The sequence below is a fragment of the Mytilus trossulus genome, chromosome 9 (assembly GCF_036588685.1).
Source record: "Mytilus trossulus isolate FHL-02 chromosome 9, PNRI_Mtr1.1.1.hap1, whole genome shotgun sequence".
In the NCBI taxonomy this organism is placed as follows: domain Eukaryota; kingdom Metazoa; phylum Mollusca; class Bivalvia; order Mytilida; family Mytilidae; genus Mytilus; species Mytilus trossulus.
In genome coordinates this window covers 6,195,912-6,217,555 of record NC_086381.1, presented here as the reverse complement: position 1 = coordinate 6,217,555, position 21,644 = coordinate 6,195,912, and the positions used below count along the sequence as shown (strand labels likewise).

At 33.9% G+C, this 21,644-nt stretch overlaps 1 protein-coding gene and 1 long non-coding RNA gene across 5 annotated transcripts in view; one reads left to right on the top strand and one right to left on the bottom strand.

The window, feature by feature from the left end:
• Window positions 1-21,644, bottom strand: part of LOC134685029 (uncharacterized) — a 90,602-nt gene that overhangs the window by 55,421 nt on the left and 13,537 nt on the right. For all 4 annotated transcript variants that reach the window (XM_063544384.1, XM_063544385.1, XM_063544386.1 and 1 more), the window contains exon 2: window positions 10,179-10,299. In XM_063544384.1, coding sequence (XP_063400454.1) covers window positions 10,179-10,266 — 88 coding nt within the window. In that variant the 5' untranslated portion in view covers window positions 10,267-10,299. The remainder of the gene's footprint in view (window positions 1-10,178; window positions 10,300-21,644) is intronic.
• LOC134685030 (uncharacterized) overlaps window positions 1-21,644 on the top strand; it is a 35,701-nt gene that overhangs the window by 6,048 nt on the left and 8,009 nt on the right. The window contains exons 2-4 of the long non-coding RNA XR_010101249.1: window positions 2,088-2,168; window positions 3,513-3,626; window positions 6,868-6,988. This is a non-coding gene — a long non-coding RNA (uncharacterized LOC134685030). The remainder of the gene's footprint in view (window positions 1-2,087; window positions 2,169-3,512; window positions 3,627-6,867; window positions 6,989-21,644) is intronic.

Sequence of the window (21,644 nt, the reverse complement as noted above, 5' to 3'; positions counted from 1 at the left end):
GTATTTCAGCATTTATTGGGTAGCACACAAATCCAGGGTGCTCGCATAAGGCAGCTTAACTACCTAACAAAGAAGTGGGTAAAGTTTTTAGCAATAATCACAAATCGTTTTGGCGCGACTGGTGAAAAAAAACACACCCCTGGTTTAGTTACAAAGTCCCGTAACTCATAAAGTTGTAATAATATTTTCACAAAAAAGACTGTTTGAGTATCAGAAGAAACAACTATGTTAAGTTTAATTAATTTTGGATAACTCATGCTCAAGTTACGGTGCGACATTTTTACGTCAGATAGACGGAGGGACGCCGGACATTTGTATTCAATACTACGTCTTGTCTAAATTTGACGGGCACATAAAACTAGAGGCTCTAAAGAGCATGTGTCGCTCACCTTGGTATATAAGTGAATTTTAAACAAAAGAAGCATATAGATTCATGACACAATTGTGTTTTGGTGATGGTGATGTGTTTGTACATCTTACTTTAATGAACAGTCTTGCTGTTTACAATTATGTCTATCTATAATGAACTTGGCCCAGTAGTTTCAGTGGAAAATGTTAGTAAAAACTTACAAATTTTATGAAAATTGTTAAAAATTTACTATAAAGGACAATAACTCCTAAGGGGGTCAATTGACCATTTCAGTCATGTTGACTTATTTGTAAATCTTACTTTTCAGAACATAATTACTGTTTACAGGTTATTTCTATCTATAAACGTATTCAAGATAATAACCAAAAACAGCAAAATTTCCTTACAATTACCAATTTAGGGACAGCAACCTAACAGCTTAATACCCCAAAAATGATTGTGGCTTAGTTTGGATTAATTTGGCCCAGTTGTTTCAGGAGAAGATTGTTTGTAAAAGATTACTAAGATTTACGAAAAATGTTTAAAAATTGATGAACATTATTGCTGTTAACAGTTTATCTCTATCTATAATAATATTCAAGATAATAAACCCATAACAGTAAAATTTCCATAAAATTACCAATTCAGGGGCAGCAACCCAACAACAGGTTGTCCGATTCATCAGAAAATTTAAGGGAAGATAGATCTTGACCTGATGAACAATTTTACCATTGTTAGACTTGCTATAAATGCTTTGGTTTTTGAGTAATAAGCCAAAAACTGCATTTTACCCCATTGTTCTATTTTAAGCCATGGCGGCCATCTTGGTTAGTTGACTGGTTCACCGGACATATTTTTTGTTAACTGGATACCCTAATGATGATTGTGGCCTAGTTCTGATTAATTTGTCACAGTTGTTTCAGAGAAGATTTTTGTAAAAGATTACTACGATTAAGGAAAATGGTTAAAAACTTTCTAAAAGGGCAATAACTCCTAAAGGGGTCAACTGACCATTTCGGTCATGTTGACTTATTTGTAGATCTTACTTTGATGAACATTATTGTTGTTTACAGTTTATCTCTATCTATAATAATTTTCAAGATAGTAAACCAAAACAGTAAAATTTCCATAAAATAACCAATTCAGGGGTAGCAACCCAACAACGGGTTGTCCGATTCATCTGAAAATTTCCGGACAGATAGATATTGACCTGATGAACAATTTAACCGCTGTCAGATTTGCTCTAAATGCTTTGGTTTTTGAGTTATAAGCCAAATCATTTTACCCTAATGTTCTATTTCTAGCCATGGCGGCCATCTTGGTTGGTTGTCCTGGTCATCGGACACATTTTTTAAACTAGATACCAAAATGATGATTGCGGCCAAGTTTGGTTACATTTGACCCAGTTGTTTCGGAGAAGATTTTTGTCAAGTTAATGCCGGACGACGACGGACGACGGACTCCAAGAGATAAGAAAAGCTCACTTGGCCCTTCGGCCAGGTGAGCTAAAAAAGAATGTCATGTGACTAAATAATATCCAATTAGAGAAGTTTATTCTTAACAGATATGAAATAAGATACATTACATCTTAGTTTATTCTTTGAACTAATTGTTCTATGGATATATTCAACGACCAATATTCAAAGGAAGGAACTCAAACTTGTTATTTCGACTTTAATTCCGTCTATATGTTTTTTTAAATAATAAATTTACACGATGCAAACACTGCCATTTTTAGGAATTCTGTCCAAAGGGAAGAAACCCAAACTTGGTATAGAGTTATCTATTTGTTGTAGCAACGAACAGGTAAAAAATAAAGGTAATGACAAGCGCACAAAACAGGTAAGCAAAATGTAATTTCATAGAATAATCATATAACGATCAGTTTAGTAATAATCATATATACAATTAAATCAACGTTTTATATACTTTGGACATATAAATATATATATATATATATTTTATATATAGCACTGACAGATCCATCACATTTATCGGAATCATTGTTTAAAATCAATTAGTCCCATTTATAACTGAAAACATGTCTCGACAGCTTTGAATTTTTCAAAATAAAAATTATAAATGATTTTGAAATATTTAGTGAGACAGAAAGACTGTCAACTGATTTTGCTTCATTACAGATTTTGTTTAATGGTAAATCATAGATTTTATGACTGATTTTTTAATTAATACTTTTAATTTGTTTATATCTATTGAACTACTCATAAGTATTTCTTGGCGAGATATCGTTTGCCTTTGATTGTCTAAATTGAGACATATTTCTTATGTTATAAGTTTTGACATGTGAAGGAATACTTGCAACAACACATATGAAGGTTTTATTCAATTAAACATTGTCTTTGTTATTTAATAATTAAGCCTGAATAAACACACCCACACATATATGAGGTATAGAAAAAAGTCATTATTAGTTGGTTTTTAAAGCATATACCAATTACATTTTCGTGTTACTATTGTTCTTCTGATACAGTACAAGCTATATGATCCTATATCTGTATAATCACATAAGGCACATGAACTAAACCAATACAGTGTGTGTTTAATTTGAATGGATTTGACTGTTGTTGTAATGCGAAACTATAGACTGGCTTGAAACAAAGTTGCATCACTATAAGCTGGCTTGAAACAAAACTTTGAAGAGATTGATACAGTTGATGTGACGACAGTCTGGTATTGTTCTGACCATACTTTTAATAATAATTTTATTATTTTCGTTTCCATAATCTCACTGTAAAACTACTATTCTATTGCAAAAAGATAAAAAAGATGGCGATTTTTTTATTACAATAAAACTTGTTGTCTTCATAATAATTGGTTTAAAATTTTCTATAAAGAGGCATAATAATGCACTTTCATGACAACAAAAATAAATAATTAACTATGATCTAAATCGTTGGTCACCCTTTAAAAAGGAAAAATCTTTTCCAGTACTAAAATATGTATGTACAATACATAATTCAAATAACTGATAAATAACAATATAATAGGGAATATACAAATATTGTTTTATACAGAAAATGCTCAGATAATAATATGCAATTGTGTTTATAAACATTGCTTCCACTATTATTAATAATAAAACATAAATAGTAACTTAAATCCTAATGACTTAGCTGATATCATGTTTAAACATTTATTTCAGACAGCCATGACTGTACAACTGTATAATTATGTTATTCCTATTATCGACATAAAATTTGATAAAAATAACAGAAACCAGTGTAGTGCAAAGATTCAAGAACGTTTAAGAAATATGGTAAGAAATAATTAACATGAATTTAATATAATGAACTGAAGTTCAAAATTGTACTTTGTATATATTTATTTAATTTTGAAAAGATTTTGTAAAACCGTTTACATATTAACATAAAACAAGAATGTTTACTGGACCGTGAAATTGGGGTTTATACTTTAATTTGGCATTAAAACTAGAAAGATCATATCATTGTTAACATGTGTACTAAGTTTCAAGTTGACTTCAACTTCATCAAAAACTACCTCGACCAAAAACTTTAACCTGAAGCGAGACGAACGAACGGACGAACGAACGGAGGCACAGACCAGAAAACATAATGCCCCTCGTAGGTGGGGCATAAAAAAACCGGACACTGTTTGCCACCCTACCGCCCGAAACAATTACAAATTTTTACAAAATAAGGCTTAACTTCACTTATAAACACCTTCATGTTAATACTAAAATGATTGTAGTTTGTATGATTTTTGTCCAAACTATCTCTTAATTTCTAAGCTTAGGTCATGCAACGTTTTAATAAGATCGGCAAGTCTTTCTGTCCTATTAGGTCCAATGACACAGTAACCTTTTTGAGATAGAGCAGGTAGGATTTTTTTTTAATTTGAATTTATTGTTTGAAAGAAATGCATTACGAAATAACGGTGTTCTAGGGCCATCTGTCCCCGACCATAATTATCTTGCAAATGTAAAGGCGGTTGTAACAATTCGAAGTGCAAATTCAAAAACAAAACAAAATGTATTGTGTAATTCCAAGTGTCGTGGTTCGCCCACCTGCTCCAACAAATAAGAGCATTGTATATTATGATATAGTATTATATTGTAAATAGAGTTATCAGTGTGTTTCATATTGATTCGTTTTAAAATTGAATTCATTTTGATTTGAAAATATTGTGCAAGTTATAAGTGAAATTAAGCTTGATTTTGTACAAATTATAATGTGTACAGTCAAAAGTAAAAATACAAATTATAATTTGTACAATTGTTTCGGTACACATTATAATTTGTACAAAATGATAACTTGTAGACAATATATACAGCAATCAACATAACAACTGATGAACTCAACCTTGAATTCCGGTATTGGCAGAATTCTTGTTTGTACAGGGCATAGTCAAACTCGGATGTTTTTAAATCTAGGATAATGGATTATATTTCTAAGTCTTTTAAAAGAAAAATTAACTTAATTCTAGCCTGATGTGTCGAAGATCAAAATAAAAGAATTGTTGGACGGAAAAACAAATTCTCTAATCAAATATTGAAATATGTTGTTTTATTATTTATAAAAGTTTCCTTTTTGGTCAAGGCTAATCTATTTGTTTGCATCTATTCAGAAATTAGATTGGGATACTTTATGAATAGTTTGTCGACAACTTTAATGTTTGACATAATGTTTGTGGAACACATTTTACCCGAAATAAATAGGGAATGAAATAACAGAATAAAGACGAGAAATTTAAAGATCGACGAGTATTAGATTGGCCAGGATGCCAGGATAATAGATTAACTGTTGATTGCATAAGATCGAATGATACCTATTTTAAGAATATATACATTTCAAAAATGGAGGAAAAGAAATAATTGAAAATCAAGGGAAAAGTTTTGGTGGAATTAATTTATGACACGATAAAACAAGAACGTGTCTATAGTACATGGATGCCCCATCTGCACTATCATTTGTTATGTTTAATGGACACAGAAAATGGAATAAAAACTCTAATTTGGCATTGAAAGTAGAAAGATCATATTATAGGGAACATGTGTACTAAGTGTCAAGTTGACTGGACTTCAACTTCAACAAAGGCTACCTAGACCAAAAATTTTAACCTGGAGCGGGACAGACGAATGGGCGGACGAACGAACGGCCAAACAGACGCACAGACCAGAAAATATAATGCCCATAAATGGAGCATAAAAAATGGCCACCAATTTATCAATACAGTATCTTCGTTTATAGACCACGTTATTCGTTTTTGAAGATCTCTTGTTTTGCTTCAGTTGTAGATCCATTTTTAATTCAGTGTTGGGTTCACAATTTTGACTAGTGTTTGGGTCCTCAATTCTCTACAACTTTATACTTGTTTGGCTTTCAACTTTTTTGATCTGAGAGTTACTGATTAGTCTAATGTAGATGAAACGCGAATATTGTGTATTAATTTTTTAAGCCTGGTTTCTCTGATAGATATTTACACCACTAGGTCATGCCACTCATGGTGAACGTTTCGTGAACAGCTCATTAGTCAGCACTTCGATGTTGACATGAATATAAATTATAAGGTCATTTTTATAATAAAATGTTTACAAAAGTATAAACTATTCGATGCTTAGGATTTTCTTATCCCAGGCATAGATTACCTTAGTCGTATTTGGCATTTCATTATGGGATTCAGTGTTTTACTTCCTAACTTTATTTTATCTAAGCGTCACTAATTGGTCTTATGGACACAAAACGCGCGTCTTGCGTATCTTTTTATACGCCTGGAACTTTGATGGCTATTTATCCCAGTGGGTCGATGCCACTGCTGGTGGACGTTTCGTCTCGAAGGTATCACCAGCCCAGCTCTTCTATGTTGAAATTTATATCATTGATCTGGTCATTTTTGTTTTAAAATGACCCGATTGCAAAAGTATGAATTATTATAAATACTAGGGATTGTCTTATCCCATGCATAGATTACCTTAGTCGTATTTGGCAAAGCTTTTTTGTAATTCTGTATTTGGCTTACTAACTATTTTTATCTAATCACCACTAATGGGTGGTATGTAGACGGAACGCGCGTATCTATTTATATGCTTTGTACCTTAAATAGCCATCTACACCACTAGGTCGATGCCACTACTAGTGGACGTTGCGTCTCGAGGATATCACCATCCCAGTATTCCGCACTTCGATGTTGCATTTATATCAATTTAATGGTATTTTTTTTTTTAATTTGCTGAATGCAAAAGTATGAATTATTCGAAATACAAAGGATTTACTTATCCCAGTCATAGATTTAATACCTTAGCCGTATTTGACACATAATTTTGGAATTTAGTGTTTGACTTTCTAACATTTTCATCTGAGCGTCACTGATAGGTTTTATGTAGACGCGCGAATGAATTAATAAGCCTGGTACCTTTGATAGCTATTGACACAACTGGTATGATGCCACTGCTGGTGAATGTTTTTCAACTTAAAACCTGTTTAAGCCAAGTCACACGCTTATCAATACATAACATGGTCATTGATTTTATTGTTTACTAGGTGAAGAAGGCGGAGCTATACAGTGAAATACCAACCTGAGATGGAAGTTAAAGCGAAACTGGACAGAGTAATAACTAATCAAAGAGCAGATAGCTCTGAGGTGAAGGAAGATGCATGAAAGGTAACTTAAATTACCATGATAGTCCACACCCATCCAGCGTGATCTGTCCTTTATTTGCTTTGATGCTTTGAACGTAATTTTTTAACGATAACAAATATTTTTATTTAATTATTTTCTGTTATATAAATACCTAAGTAGCCCAGGTCGCATACTTAGGGACCCCTGTTTTTAACAGCCTCATTTGACCAGGGAAAATATCAAATGAGTTTAAGCTTCCCAAAGTTTTTCATAATTATACATTTAAAACTAACCAATACAATTGATTTTACCTGATACGCATCACTGGCACTGAAATAAATTATAATTAATGTATATCCGGTTCACTGACTTACATTATACATGTGTTGATTTAAACGCGAAAACTATATATTTGATTGCAAAAACATAAAAGTTAAAGTTAGAATTGGAAATTATGGAATAATGTGAATGAACAAAAGTTGAAATGATTCTGTGACTTACGTATGGATTATAAAAGTATAAAGCACATGTGGTGAGTACTGATGTATAAGACACGTGATGTGTGAATTTACTTATATACATATCAATATGCACAGACATAGATTCAAATATCAATTACAGTACAAATATTTCTTTCTGTAAAAAACACAATACCAAACAAACAAATTGTTCCCTGCGTTCTTCCTAAGATATACATGTAGTATCATTATTACATATGGAATCAAACACACCTTTAGTTTAGTGCAGTTGAACTAAAAATATCTACCTACATATCTCCGATAAAGAGTTAAATTTTTAATCTACATATATATTCTAAATCTGACCGTAGTAAAAGTAGTTTTAATTCGTTTTTCCTATGCAATTTCAACAAAGCCTGTATAGACTGCATACTCAGTTTATTTTTTTCGAATTTGCATTTATTACGTATTTTCCAAATAGCCCATTTAAAATAAAGTATTATTGCGTTAACAATTATATTATTCGAATTATCTAAACAGATTCCTAATAGAATATCTTTTTCAAAGAGTGCATCGTTATTTATTAAGTTACACAGTTGTAAATTTCTGATAACTGTTTCTATCAATGGTTTAACATTGTTACATTGGTAAAATAAATGCTTAAGAGTTTGGCATGATCTTCAGCTTCTGTGTTTTGGGGCTGAAGCTTTATAACTGTAGCTTCATAAACTCATATATGAATCCCTTATTTAGTGCATGCGTGAGTGAGGGGTGTTAGAAGATTGTTGTAGATTTTTCCGACTTGTAAAAGACCTTGCCCTCATAACTCGAAGGTTCTTCGAGGATCATGGACATATTGTTTTACCTCTGTCCGTCCATCCGTCAGTCAGTCAATAGATACTTGGTCCGGATGATTCACTAGGACGCATGCACATACATCTATTTCTAGTACTTCATTATTGCATCCCCCCTGAAGATTTTCAATTGACTTAGATGAATGCAACACCAGTTTTCTCAGCAACCATTGACATAACATTCACTAGATTCTTTTATATGGAGGGTCAGCTTGAGTACTCCGGATTGAGGTACGTCTCTACCCTTATTGTTTTCTGTCCCGTTTTGGGGAAATATATGGGGATAGTCTCAAAAAATAGAAGCTCGCAGATTTCTTGCTAATTATGGTTTTTTTTAGAGATTGTTTTCAGAGGTGGTTTTCGTCAGTTTCAGCTTCAAACTTAAATTTCTCGCTAATTGTACCACGCAATAGTCGAGACAAAATTGAGAATGGAAATGGGGAATGTGTCAAAAAGGCAACAACGCGACCATGGTTAAGACAACAGCAAAAGGTGACCAAACAGGTCTTCAATGTAGCGAAAATTCCCGCACCCAGAGGCGACCTTCAGCTGGCCCATAGACAAATATATTCTAGTTCAATGATAATGAACGCCATACTAAACTCCAAATTGTACACAATAAACTACATTGCATCTTCTATGTCTACATTGCATCCCCTTTAGAAAAATATTTCAATAATTTTACCTCAGAAAAACAAGTTTCGCCCCCTCCCCCCTAAGCTGATATCCTGGATCCGCCCCGGATATAGTTAACAATTCAAACCCATTCATTTTCTGTGTGTGCCTCACACAAATCTATTACCATTATTTTGCTATTGTTAATCATTTTTGTATTTCGTCTAAAAATATTTAACAAAAGTACGAGGGTAGGAATGCCTTTTTTTTTGTCAAAAATCAAATGGTCATTTTCTTAAATGTTACGTTACCATTAATACGTTACACAGCATCGAATTACTGGTTCCATACTCGAGGGTTGAAAAGTTGTGGTACCTTCATGACGAAAATGGTAAAAAAATTGGATTACTTATTATCACTAAAAACCCTTGTAACGTATGGCAATACATGTTATCAGTGAGAACATTCCTACAATGACTGACATGAAACTAGTACGTACTTTCGATATGGATTTTGACTTAAATGGTTTATACATTGATATTTCTGTCAACTGACGATTTATCGTTAGAAGCGTAAAGCAACAGCATATTTACGTGTGCGCTTGACTCTTTCTTATTGCAAAAGCATATTTGAAATATATATATACAACCTTTTGTTTAAAATAAAACCGGAAATATGGCTTGATTGAGTTAAGAATCTAAACATAAACAGAACAAAACAATCCGTATGTTTTTGTCAATCTTTGAGTTGAAGTCCTTTTCTAAGCATACAGATTATGCATTGTATGAATTAATGAAGAAACTATTTATTATAAAATTATTTGGAAACTTTCGGGTGCACAATTAAATTTCCAATGTGTGCATATGATAAGATACATAACCAACCTGCTTTGGATTACTTGTAACCCAAAAGTGTGACTTCTTTGTAAATCTTACTTTGTTGAACATTATTGCTGTTTACAGTTTATTTCTATCTATAATAATATTCCAGATACCAGATACTGCAAAATTTTCTTAAAATAAACAATTCATCATGTTCATGGGCAAAAGCCTAACAATGGCTTGTCTGATTCGTCTGACAACTTCAGGACAAATAGATCTTGACCTAAGATCACCTGATGAACAATTGTTTGCTCTAAATGCTTTGGTTTCAGAGATAAAAGCCAAAATCTACAGTTAACCCCCATGCTCTATTTTTAGCCATGGTGGCCATCTTGGTTGGTTGGCAGGGTCATTGGTTAAATTTGGTCAAATAGGTCCGGAGAATAAAAATGGAAAATACAACAATATAACGGTTTTATCTCACTTGTAGTCTGGCTGTCATTCAGGCTTTTTACTCTTTCTATGATGATACAAAGCAGAAACAACATGAAACCATTCGTCCTATTCTTCATTATTTACCATGGCATATTCCAAATTGGTTTAATCTAAAAAAAAAAATCATAGTATCAAAACTAATAAATTGCTTTGCTTGGCGCAGCCTGATACGACTGCCGAGGTTGAACCTTGAACAGCTGGGGCAAATTTTGAAACAAATTCAAGCTTTATACTGTCTGAATTTGTATTGTGATCAAATTTTTGACATAGTATAGGTTTCTGCCACAAAATAAATATCAAAATCTTACAAATATGTTGCGCAATAATGTACAATTAAAGATTCTTCTTGAATTTTTTCAAACATTTGTGAAATTTGAAAATTTGAGCAATTGAAATTCATATAGCTTGTTGTTCGGTGTGAGCCAAGGCTCTGTGCTGAAGGCCGTACATAGCCCTATAATGGTTTACTTTTTTTAAATTGTTATTTGATTGGAGAGTTGTCTCATTTGCACTCACACCACATCTTCCTATATCTATTATACACAAGTTACTACCCTAAAAGTAGGAACACGCTTTTTTTTTTAATCTTCCTAAATCCCCATCATCCCCAACCTTCCCTTTGAGGTACTGAACCATCTTATTAAATTTCATAGAGATCCATTCACTTAAACTAAAGTTATTGTTCGGAAACCAAATGTGTCTTCAATCGACGACCACCCAGACGACGACAACATCATACCATTATACGATCCCAAAAACAGATTTGCTGTCGTATCAAAATTGTGATAGCTGTTCACCATACAGGTATTGTATCTATAACCTCATTAGTCTAATTCAAGTATGAGAATATTGTCTTTTCAAAAACATTTCGAATCAATCTTAATATCTACATGATCATCATGATCTGTGCACATCTTTGACCTAATTTCATTCAAAACCTAACGGGAACATAAGACACTGATAATGCACTTTCATTATTCTTATCAACTGCTTAAAAGAGGGACAAGAGATACTAGAGGGAGAGTCAAACTCATAGATAGAAAATAATCTGACAACGCCATTGCTAAAAATAAAAAGATAAACAGACACAAGAGACAACATAGAAAACTGAAGAATAAACAACACGAACCCCACCAAAAAGTTGCGGTGAAATCAGGTGCTCCGGAAGGGTGAGCAGATCCTGCTTCACATGTGGCATCCGTCGTGTTGCTTATGTTTTTACAAATTCAATAAATAGTCTAATTCGTAATTCGATAGGTATCATTCGTGAAAAGGGAAAGGGTATTGTAGTGACGATAACGGTCAACTTCACCATTTGTAACTCTTGATTTAATAGCTTCCTTGTGAGTATCAATCCTCCATCAAGGAAATCATGATAGGAAATACAAGCCCGGGAATACAACAACAAATGGAAATTTTAACGACCTTGACTGGCTATATATTCCTTGCACGGTCGGGAATTTCGTATCAATCGAGAGATATATACTCCGTATGCAGGCGTTCCTGGAATGTTGCTTCATAGAAATTGTAAGTTCACAATTGGCAAGCTGAAATCATCTCTTTTGTCATAAAGTTTTGATTTTAACCAACCCTCATTGTCAATTTCTAGATGTAAGTAAAGATATGAGGTTGACTTAGCTGTATCTGTAGTGTCCTTTTTCTCCAGTTTGATGAGATAGATCCGTTCAACGTAGTCTCGAATTTTGTATTATTAAGTGAGAGAACATCCTCTATACCGCAGAAAGTAATGGATATTGCTAACTTCCTATCTTTTTTCCTACGAAGTTCCTGTATGAAGTCAGCCTCATAATAACATGAATAATAAAGAAACAAGTCGGCAAGAAGACGGACACAATTGGTTCAAATAACGGTCAACGAACTCGTGAAGGCGTCCGTAAAATTTACGAAGGGATGATTTCAACTTCACCATTTGGAACTCTTAGTTCAATAGCTTCCTTGTGAGTAGCAATCCTCCATCAAGAAAATCATGATAGGAAATACAAGGCCGGGAATACAACAACAAAAGTTTTTAACGACCTTGACTGTAAGTCAAGATATGAGGCTGACTTAGTTGTATCTGTAGTTTCCTTTATCTCCAGTTCGATTGGATAAATTCGTTCAACGTAGTCACCATTTTTTTTTAATTAGTGAGAGAAACATTATATATATAGCGGAACGTAAAGCTAAAGGGTATTGCTAACTTCCTAAGAAGCTCCTGTATGAAGCCATGCACATAATATTAAAGAAACAAGACGGCAAGAGCAGGGGAACAATTGATTTCCATTGAAATTCCGACAGTCTGTTGAAAAAGACGTTTTCCAAACGTAACAAATATGTTGCCAATCAAAAAATCAAGCATCTTGATAATGTAAGTTTCAGAGATTTTTTACAAAGTAGATGTGCGCTACAACATTTTCTATATTAATTAAGCAAAACCAATTTAATATAAATTTTGATTTACAAATTAAAGGAACTAAAGGCATATGGAAATCTTAAATAAAGAAGTTGTTGGCCTAAATTTTTCTCAATTTATGGACAAAGTTGGCAGTTGATGATTAAATTGGTGTACATAATTTTGATCTGCAAGTCATAGAAACACACAATTTTCATGACATGTCTTCACTTTATGGCTGAGTAAAAAGAATTGAATGAGAAGTAGGATGATGTATAATAGTTATAAAAGGTACCAGGATTATCATTTGGTCTTTTTCGTCTACATAAGACTCATCAGTGACGCTCCGATTAAACTAGTTAAAAAGCCAAACAAGTACAAAGTGGAAGAGCATTCAGGACCCAAAGTTCCAAAAAGTTTTGCCAAACAGAAAGGTTATCTATTCCTGGAATAAGCAAATCATTAGTTTCCAAAAAAAATCTATAACAGGAAATCTAAAAAAATAACCATATATTTGATATTCAAGTCAACAACGAAGTGCTAACTATTGGGCTGGTGATACCCTCGGGGACGAAACGTCCACCAGGATGGCATCGAGCCAGTGGTGTAAATAGTTATCAAAGGTAACAGAATTATAATTTAGTTTACATATAAGTAAATATTTTTGCCTTATCGAGTTTTCAGGACTAGACAGTCAGCTTGAACGCAGAAAGGTGTATCCCACTTTCTCTTTTCGATCACACTATATATATAGTCTCAGGGTCGATGCAGAAACAGCTTGGTAATAATACTAATTTAATATGTTTAAATATATGAAACCTTACGTTTAGGACATTCCTTCTCAGGAAAATGTTGCTTCGTTTTACAATTTTCATAAAATATATATGTACAATTCGTAATTAATCATTTATCCTGATATGTATATCATCATGCTCACTAACATACAAATTCATAAAAAGACTATATTATATTTCGTAATCCCGGGCTTTATGGGCCTGCTGAAGGACACCTCCGGGTACGGGAATTATCTCGTTACATTGAAGACAAGTTGGTGACCTTCTGTTGTTTTTTCTATGACCACCAGTCGAGTTGTTGTCTCTTTGATACATTCCCCATTTCCATTCTCAATTTTATTTGCTAGGGTTAATGATTGAAGACCTCATTGAACCTTTACTTTGCATAAGTTTGAGTACACCTGTAAGCGTCCTATTTATTTTAAAGGTTACACCTCAAGAACCAACAGACTATCGTGGTTAGTTACTATATATTATCAAAGATATGTGTCTCTAATATATAAAAATCATGCTAATATAGCTATGATTTATAAAATTTCTATACAGGCTTCTTTTGTTGACCTATATACAGTTACAGTTTGAGCGACAGTGATATGTCCGACTCAGACCACGATAAACTTGGTAAAGTGGACGACGACCAAGTTCTAACGTTATTCGCATCAGAAGAATAAATATATGCTTTTTTCTGGGATACCACAGGTGTAACGCGGAGCTGACACCGTTTCCATTCCGGATAAACCGAAAGTAGGTAAGATGCAAATGGATTCAAGGGTGTGAGATTGCTCGATAAAACTGTTCATATGAAAGAAAAAGTGCGAAGAAAAGACATGATAGTGGAAAAGAAAGGCTCCAAAACGGAAAACCTCAATAATTTATCAAAGAGTCCGCTGAGATGCTGTTCGGTGTGAGTCAATGCTCTGTTTTAAAGACCGTATTTAGACCTAAAATTTGTAAGGGTTCCGCGGAACCCAGTGTCTCGCCTACTTTTGCTGTAAATCACAGGCTAAACAAAAATGAGGAAAAAAATCAATAAAAATATTCCTCTTGATACTATCTTATGATTGTAAGAAGCTTCTGTCCAAGTTTGGTAAAAATCTAGAATAATTAATGAATCTAATAAATGTTTTGAAAACTTTAACTGCAGACTGTATGTAATGTTCACTGGAAGAAAATCTAAGTCCATTTAAAAGTAAAATACAGAAAAAATGGAGTTGTCTTTTTACAAAATTTACTTCTGGATACTATCTAATGATCATAAATAAGCTTTTGTCCAAGTTTAGTACAAACCCAGGATAGTTTAAGAAAGTTATTAAAATTTTAAAAACTTTTACCACAGAGTGAATGTTATGTTTCCCGCAGAAAAACTAAGTCCATTTAAAAGTAAAATACAGAAAAAATGGATTTATTTGTTTACAAAATTTACTTCTGGATACTATCTTAGGATCATAAACAAGTTTCTGTCCAAGTTTGGAATAAACCAAGGATAGTTTAAGAAAGTTATTAAAATTCTAAAAACTTTAACCTCAGAGTGAATGTAATGTTTCCCCGCAGAAAAAAACTAAGTCCATTTATAAGTAAAATACAGAAAAAATAGAATTTTATTTCTACAAAATTTACTTCTGGATACTATCTTATGATCATAAACAAGCTTCTGACCAAGTTTGGTAGAAATTCAGTATAGTTTAAGAAAGTTATTAAAATTTCAAAAACTTTAACCACAGAGTGAATATTTGTGGACGCCGCCGACGACGACGCCGACGCCGACGGAAAGTAGGATCGCTTAGTCTCGCTTTTTCGACTAAAGTCGAAGGCTCGACAATAATGGCTTACTTTTTAATACAATTGTAACTTGGATGGAGAGTTGTCACATTTGAGCCATAACGCATCTTTTATAGATCTGTGGTAAAGGTAGGACAATTGTCGAGAGCGATGATAATAATCAGAAGTATAACAAAGAGTCCGACAACCAAGGGGACGATGACCATAATAGTGACGGGCACACTTCTTTAGTTAGCCAAGTATTGAATATAGGGATGAAACATATGGTAACGAAGTTTGTGAATCCATCTCAAAAGTTGTTAAGGTATCTGGCACAAAGTCAAATGATAGTTAACAAATAAACAACAGCAAAATAATTTGTAGGAAGAATACAGATGTTTCAGCATTGAATGCATTCATGAACAGGCCAGTAAATCCAGAGATCTGGTAACTCCTAGACACGAAAAACAAAATCGTCTGATTTAGGTTTGAAAAATCTCCAGAGACTTCTTGCATACAGCATAACCACAGTTATCACTCTTTCTGGTGTTTACAAAACAAAATCAAAGCACCAATGGCGCTGTAGGCAGTTAAGTAAAAAAAAGCAGAGACAAACTTGGCAGAAGTTTATATAATAAGACAAATATTGTTGCTTCAATTTGTTTTTTAAAGATTTTTTAAAAACAACAAACATTAAACAATCATATATTGTACATTTATGTTCATTTAATGAATTAATCATTGAGGCATATAATTCATATGTTGTCAAAGTTTTTAAAAGCAACACGTATATCAAGTATATTTTTTTCATGGTCACGAGTCTGCAGTGGTACAAGTTTGCAATTATTGCAGTTCGTTAACGTTAGTATTGGTTGACTTTTAGAAGTTCAAATTGACTGTAGTACGAGCTTGTAAAAGTATGAATAGACTTGCTTCCCTGGAAAGAAATCTGAGTTTGTGTTCAACAGTACACTAAGTTATCAAACAGGAGTGGGTAGGGTGACCCTAAGGACTCTCCCTATATTTCATTTGATGAGTTCTCATACATGAATATATATATATATGGTTTAATTTAAAGGTGGGGTGACTGCAGGGACTCTCCCTATATTTCATTTTATTTAGAGGTGGGGATCCCAACTGTTTCCAAGTTCTTAAACAGGAGGAGTATGGTGACCACAGGAACTTCCCCTATATTTCATTTGATTTGTTATATTATATAAGTCCCATACATAAGTATATATGGTTAAGGGGTGAGGATCTCGATTTTTTTCAAGTTCTCAAACAGGAGGGTGTACAGTGACCATAGGGACCCCCCTTATAATTTATTTGATTTGTAATATTATCCCATACATAAATATATATATGGTTTAAGATTGTGGATCTCGACCATTATAAATTCTCAAACAGGAAATGGTAGAGGGGCCCCACGAACTCCATCTATATTTCATATGATTTGTTATATTGTCCCATACATGAATATATATGGTTTAGGGGTGGGAATCTTGACCGTTACCAAGTTCTCAAACAGGAGGGTTGGGGTGACCCCCAGGGAACCCCCTATATTTCATTTGAATAGTTATATTGTCCAATACATGAATAAATATTGTTTAGGGTTGAGGATCTCAAATGTTTCCAAGTTCTCAAACAGGAGGATGAACAGTGACCCTATGGACCCCCACATTATTCCTTTGATTTGTAATATTGTCCCATACAAGAATTTATATGGTTTAAGATTGGTGATCTCAACTGTTTCCAAATTCTTTAACCGGAAGGGGGAGAGTGGCCCTTGAACTCCACCTATATTTCATATAATTTGTTATATTGTTCCATACATAAATATATATGGTTTAGGGGTGGGGATCTCAACCGTTTCCAAGTTCTCAAATAGGAGGGGTGGGGTGATCCCCAGGGACTCCTTCTACATATTTTATTTGATTTTTTATATTCTCCCATACATAAATATATATGGTTTAAGGGTGGGGATCTTGACCGTTTCCAAGTTCTCAAATAGGAGGGGTGGGGTGATCCCCAGGGAATCCCTCTACATATTTAATTTGATTTGTTATATTGTCCACTTCATGAAGATATATGGTTTAGTGATAGGGATCTCGACCGTTACCAAGTTATCAAACAGGAGGGATGGGGTGATCCCCAGGGACTCCCCTATATTTCATTTGATTAATTATATGTTGTCCCATACATGAATAAATATGGTTTAGGGGTGGGGATCTCGACTGTTTCCAAGTTCTAAAACATTAGGGGGTGGGGAGACCCTGGGGGACTCCCCCTATATTTCATTTGATTATTTATTTAGTCTCATACATGAATGTATATGGTCGAGGGGTGGGGATCTCATCCTTTTCAAAGTTATCAAACAGGAGGAGGTAGAGTGGCCCAATGGACTCCACCTATATATAATAAGATTTGCTTACATTCAGGTATTATATATATAGTTGCACTATGTGTGCCTGTCCCAAGTCAGGAGCCTGTAATTCAGTGGTTGTCGTTTGTGTATGTGTTACATATTTGTTTCATAGTTATTTTTTTTATATAAATAAGGCTATTAGTTTTTTCGTTTGAATTGTTTCACATTGTCTTATCGGGGCCTTTTATAGCTGACTATGTGGTAATGGTAAGGGCTTTGCTCATTGTTGAAGGCAGTACGATGACCTATAGTTGTTAATGTCTGTGTCATTTTGGTCTCTTGGGAACAGTTGTCCCATTGGCAATCCGATACCACATCTTTTTTTTTATATAAGAAACTTCCAGCTTTTTTAACTGACCGATCAAAATTGAGAAGAAAAAAATACCCCTTGAAATTGCAGTAATATGTTTAACTTTAAAAGCATCTAACATGCATTATAAACATTTATCACTGATAAAGAAAATGTATACTGTTACCAGGAACATACATATATTGTTAGATAAACAGTTCCCAGCTGTCACATTGTATTGGATTTTGACATTAAAATTTTGTGTACAAAATGTTTTCTGCTTTTTCTTTCTTTAACATATATTTTTTGGTTTTGAATTCTAGTGTTTATATTTATTTACCATGCATAGATATATTTTGTCACCTGTCTGGATTTTTAAATGATAGCCAAACCCGGGATTACCGTTATCCGCTTCCGGAATCGGATCCGATATTGTAATCGTCTTCCCTGGCAGCCATTATATTTTCAATGTTGTTTTTGACAGATGGAGTGAGATACGATTTTACTCGGATTAACACATTATTTGTCGGCGATTTTCTGTATAAATCTAGCGGTTGAACAAATTGAACATCGCTGTCATGGATAGTAATGATGAAAATAAGTTTGAGATCGATTTAATTAGAAAACTTTGGTAAAAATGTTTGGAAAGTTATTTTCTTATTTTCTTTCAAGGTCCGTCGAGCATGTCGGGCGAAGCTAGTAACCAAGTAGAAAGTCCGACTGCAAAAATGGAAGGTCGCACACCTCGGACCACCACTAATTTGAACCCCTGCGTCCAAATTGAAAAGATACGAAATTTCGTATTCTAATTTAAAATTACCGCCAACAGCGTGATCAGTCGAACTTATTTTAATAGACTACTGACGTAGTTGACTACGTATTGATGAGTCAGGTCTGCGCATGTGTGGATGAATGGACGTGTGAAATTCTGAGGAGCGCTGAAAGAAAGACTTTTATCCTTTTATATATTGCATTTCGTATTTTTATGGGCTTATTTAATTAACTTTCATGTACATAATCTTGTCTTATCGTTTTAATTGACATATTATTTCTAAATATTGACTTTCTAAGAAATTGCGATTCAAATGTAAAATGTTTTCCCGCCAGTAGCCGCCATCTTAGTAAACCGTGGTCTGTACAACACGAGGTACAACAACAACATAACCATCCCGGTACAACACTATTTGGCTGACAGGTAGAACTGTATATATATTTTTATTTTCCAATCTGTAAATACTTTTGCATTTTCTGATAAATATAACAGAGGAAATTCATGTCATTAAACCGTCTCACAAAATGTCTGGCAAAATACAGGCTGCCTTACGGTAACGTAAAAACCCATACCCCGGTAGTCCTCACAGATAGCAAGGGGCGCTGGCTGCAGGGTAAGGAAACTCACCAGTCCGAAAGGGAAATTATATGGTGGAGTAAATCTTCTGAAAAAGTCCAGAAACGAGTCCAATACTTGGAAAATATCATTGCAGAAAAAGTTAAAACTCTTGGTAACATTTGGCTCTATGTATGGCTCGGTACTTGTGACCTCACCTCAAAACAAGGAAAATATATTTCAATTACATCACAAACTGGCGACGAAACCATCGACCACATAATAGAATATTTTAACCAGATAATAAGCATCATTAAAAAATATCCTGGCTGTAAAGTAACTTTTTTGGAGACCCCTATATACTCAATCCTGGAATACAACAAACAGAAAGGTCACCCTCACCCAGAGACTTTTGTAGATCAAGACGCAGAATTAAACAGACAAGTATATCAACTAAATCACGAAATTAGAACCTTAAACAATCAATCAAACCGCCACTCTCCATCTTTTAGCACAGACCTCATCTACAATACCACAGTCAAAAAAGGAAAACACAGAAAACCGGAAAAAAAGTCAAAAACCAATTTCTCACTTCTAACTGACGGTATTCATCCAGGTTTTCTTTTGGCAAGAACCTGGTTAAGCAAAATTGCACAACAATACAAGAAGGACTGCTGGAAATAAAGTAAACTAATAAATAAAGCCTTGAATTTTCTTTTTCGAAAGGATCTACATTCTTAATCAATTTAAATATTCAGTCAGCATGGATTTTCCAAGCTAAACTGATATATATGTGAAAGCTTCTACACCAAAATTTAACTTTCAAGCGTTTTTGCATTCTTCATTATTTAAAATAGTCAGTCAGCATGGATTTTCCAAGCTAAACTGATATATGTGAATATTCCTACACCAAAATCTCAAATATTGGATCATTCTTAATTCAAAAGATACTATCAGTCAGCATGGATGTTCCAAGCTAAACTGATCGGATTGTATTCTTGGGTTTAAGTCCGAATAGTACAAACACATAGTGAAAATCTACACTTCTCTGCTACCTAAGGAGCACAGGTCATCTGTTCCGCTTTATATAAATCCATATTATAAAATTTTCATCTGTATTCTATAAATAAATAACATTACATTATGGCTACAGGAGGTTACAGCCCACCAAAATCATTGCGCAGGAGCAATAGATCAAATACCAATTTAATGCGTCAAAGTCTGTCACCTCAAAAATCAAATATGAAATTATTTCAAAAAAATTACACTCTGAACCAAGAAACTGCCCTAGATAAAAAAAAAAAAAACAGGAGAACTGCTCGTCACTGCCCTTTACCTATGAAATGAAGCCAAAAAATAATTTCATAATTAAATGCAATACAGCAGCATTTGAATTAACAAAGGCAAAATTGGAGGAAATTCTTCATAGTAAAACCTTTCAATTAGAATATGTGGTTAATACGGAGACCGTAAAAGACAAAACTAACAATATAGTTGAGATCCGATATAAAATTCTGAACAAACGAAAGGATGGTTCAACAGGCTCCTATTTAAAGTTTACTATTAATGTATACAATACAACATCATCACTTCTAATTAATGGCCAAAAAGTAGACATTTTCACAGAGTCTATCTTAACTATTTTAGAGGATTATGTTGGGGTAAATTCCAACCAATTGGACGATAAAAACACAAAACTGAAATCAGTAATTCAGGACAGACAACCCAAATCACTGAATAACATGAGCAAACATCAAAATGAATATTGCCCAAAACCTAATCTTTGCATAGAAAATAACAGAATACAAAGTCAGGAACAAAAATTCACCTGCCCATCTTGCGGTGAAGAAGCTTCTTTAAACACTATAGGATGCGAAGGCTGTGATGAATGGTATCACTACAACTGTGTTGGCCTAACAAGAGCTGATATAAATAAGCTTGACCCGAATTCACCATTTATCTGCATGTCATGCAATGAGAATGATCTCTATGATCCAAATTCTGACAACACTACACATCCTATATCTGCCAGTACAGAAGAAATTTCTACCCCAATCATATTGTGCCCAGATCAGAATGACCAAGTACTACAAATCCAACTATCTCAACATGCATCATCTAGTCAGCCTAGCACAACACCTCTTCAATCTTCTCAATTATCTCAACATGCACCATCTAGTCAGCCTTCTATAACACCTCTGCAATCTTCGGACCAACCTTCCCCATCAGTATGTGAACTGAGCAAGGACACTCCTCTGACAAGACCAAAATCATCAAATCGCTCAAAAAATAATAAAACAGCTGAAAACAGAACATATACTATAGAATTAGAAAAGCGAATAAGAGAACAAGAAAAAACTATCAATCTTCTTCAGAAGCGGGAAAAGCTTATAGGGGGTGGCGAAATACAAAATTCTTCCACTAATGATCAACAACCATGCCAGTGCTCTAAGCCATCTTATTTCCAACA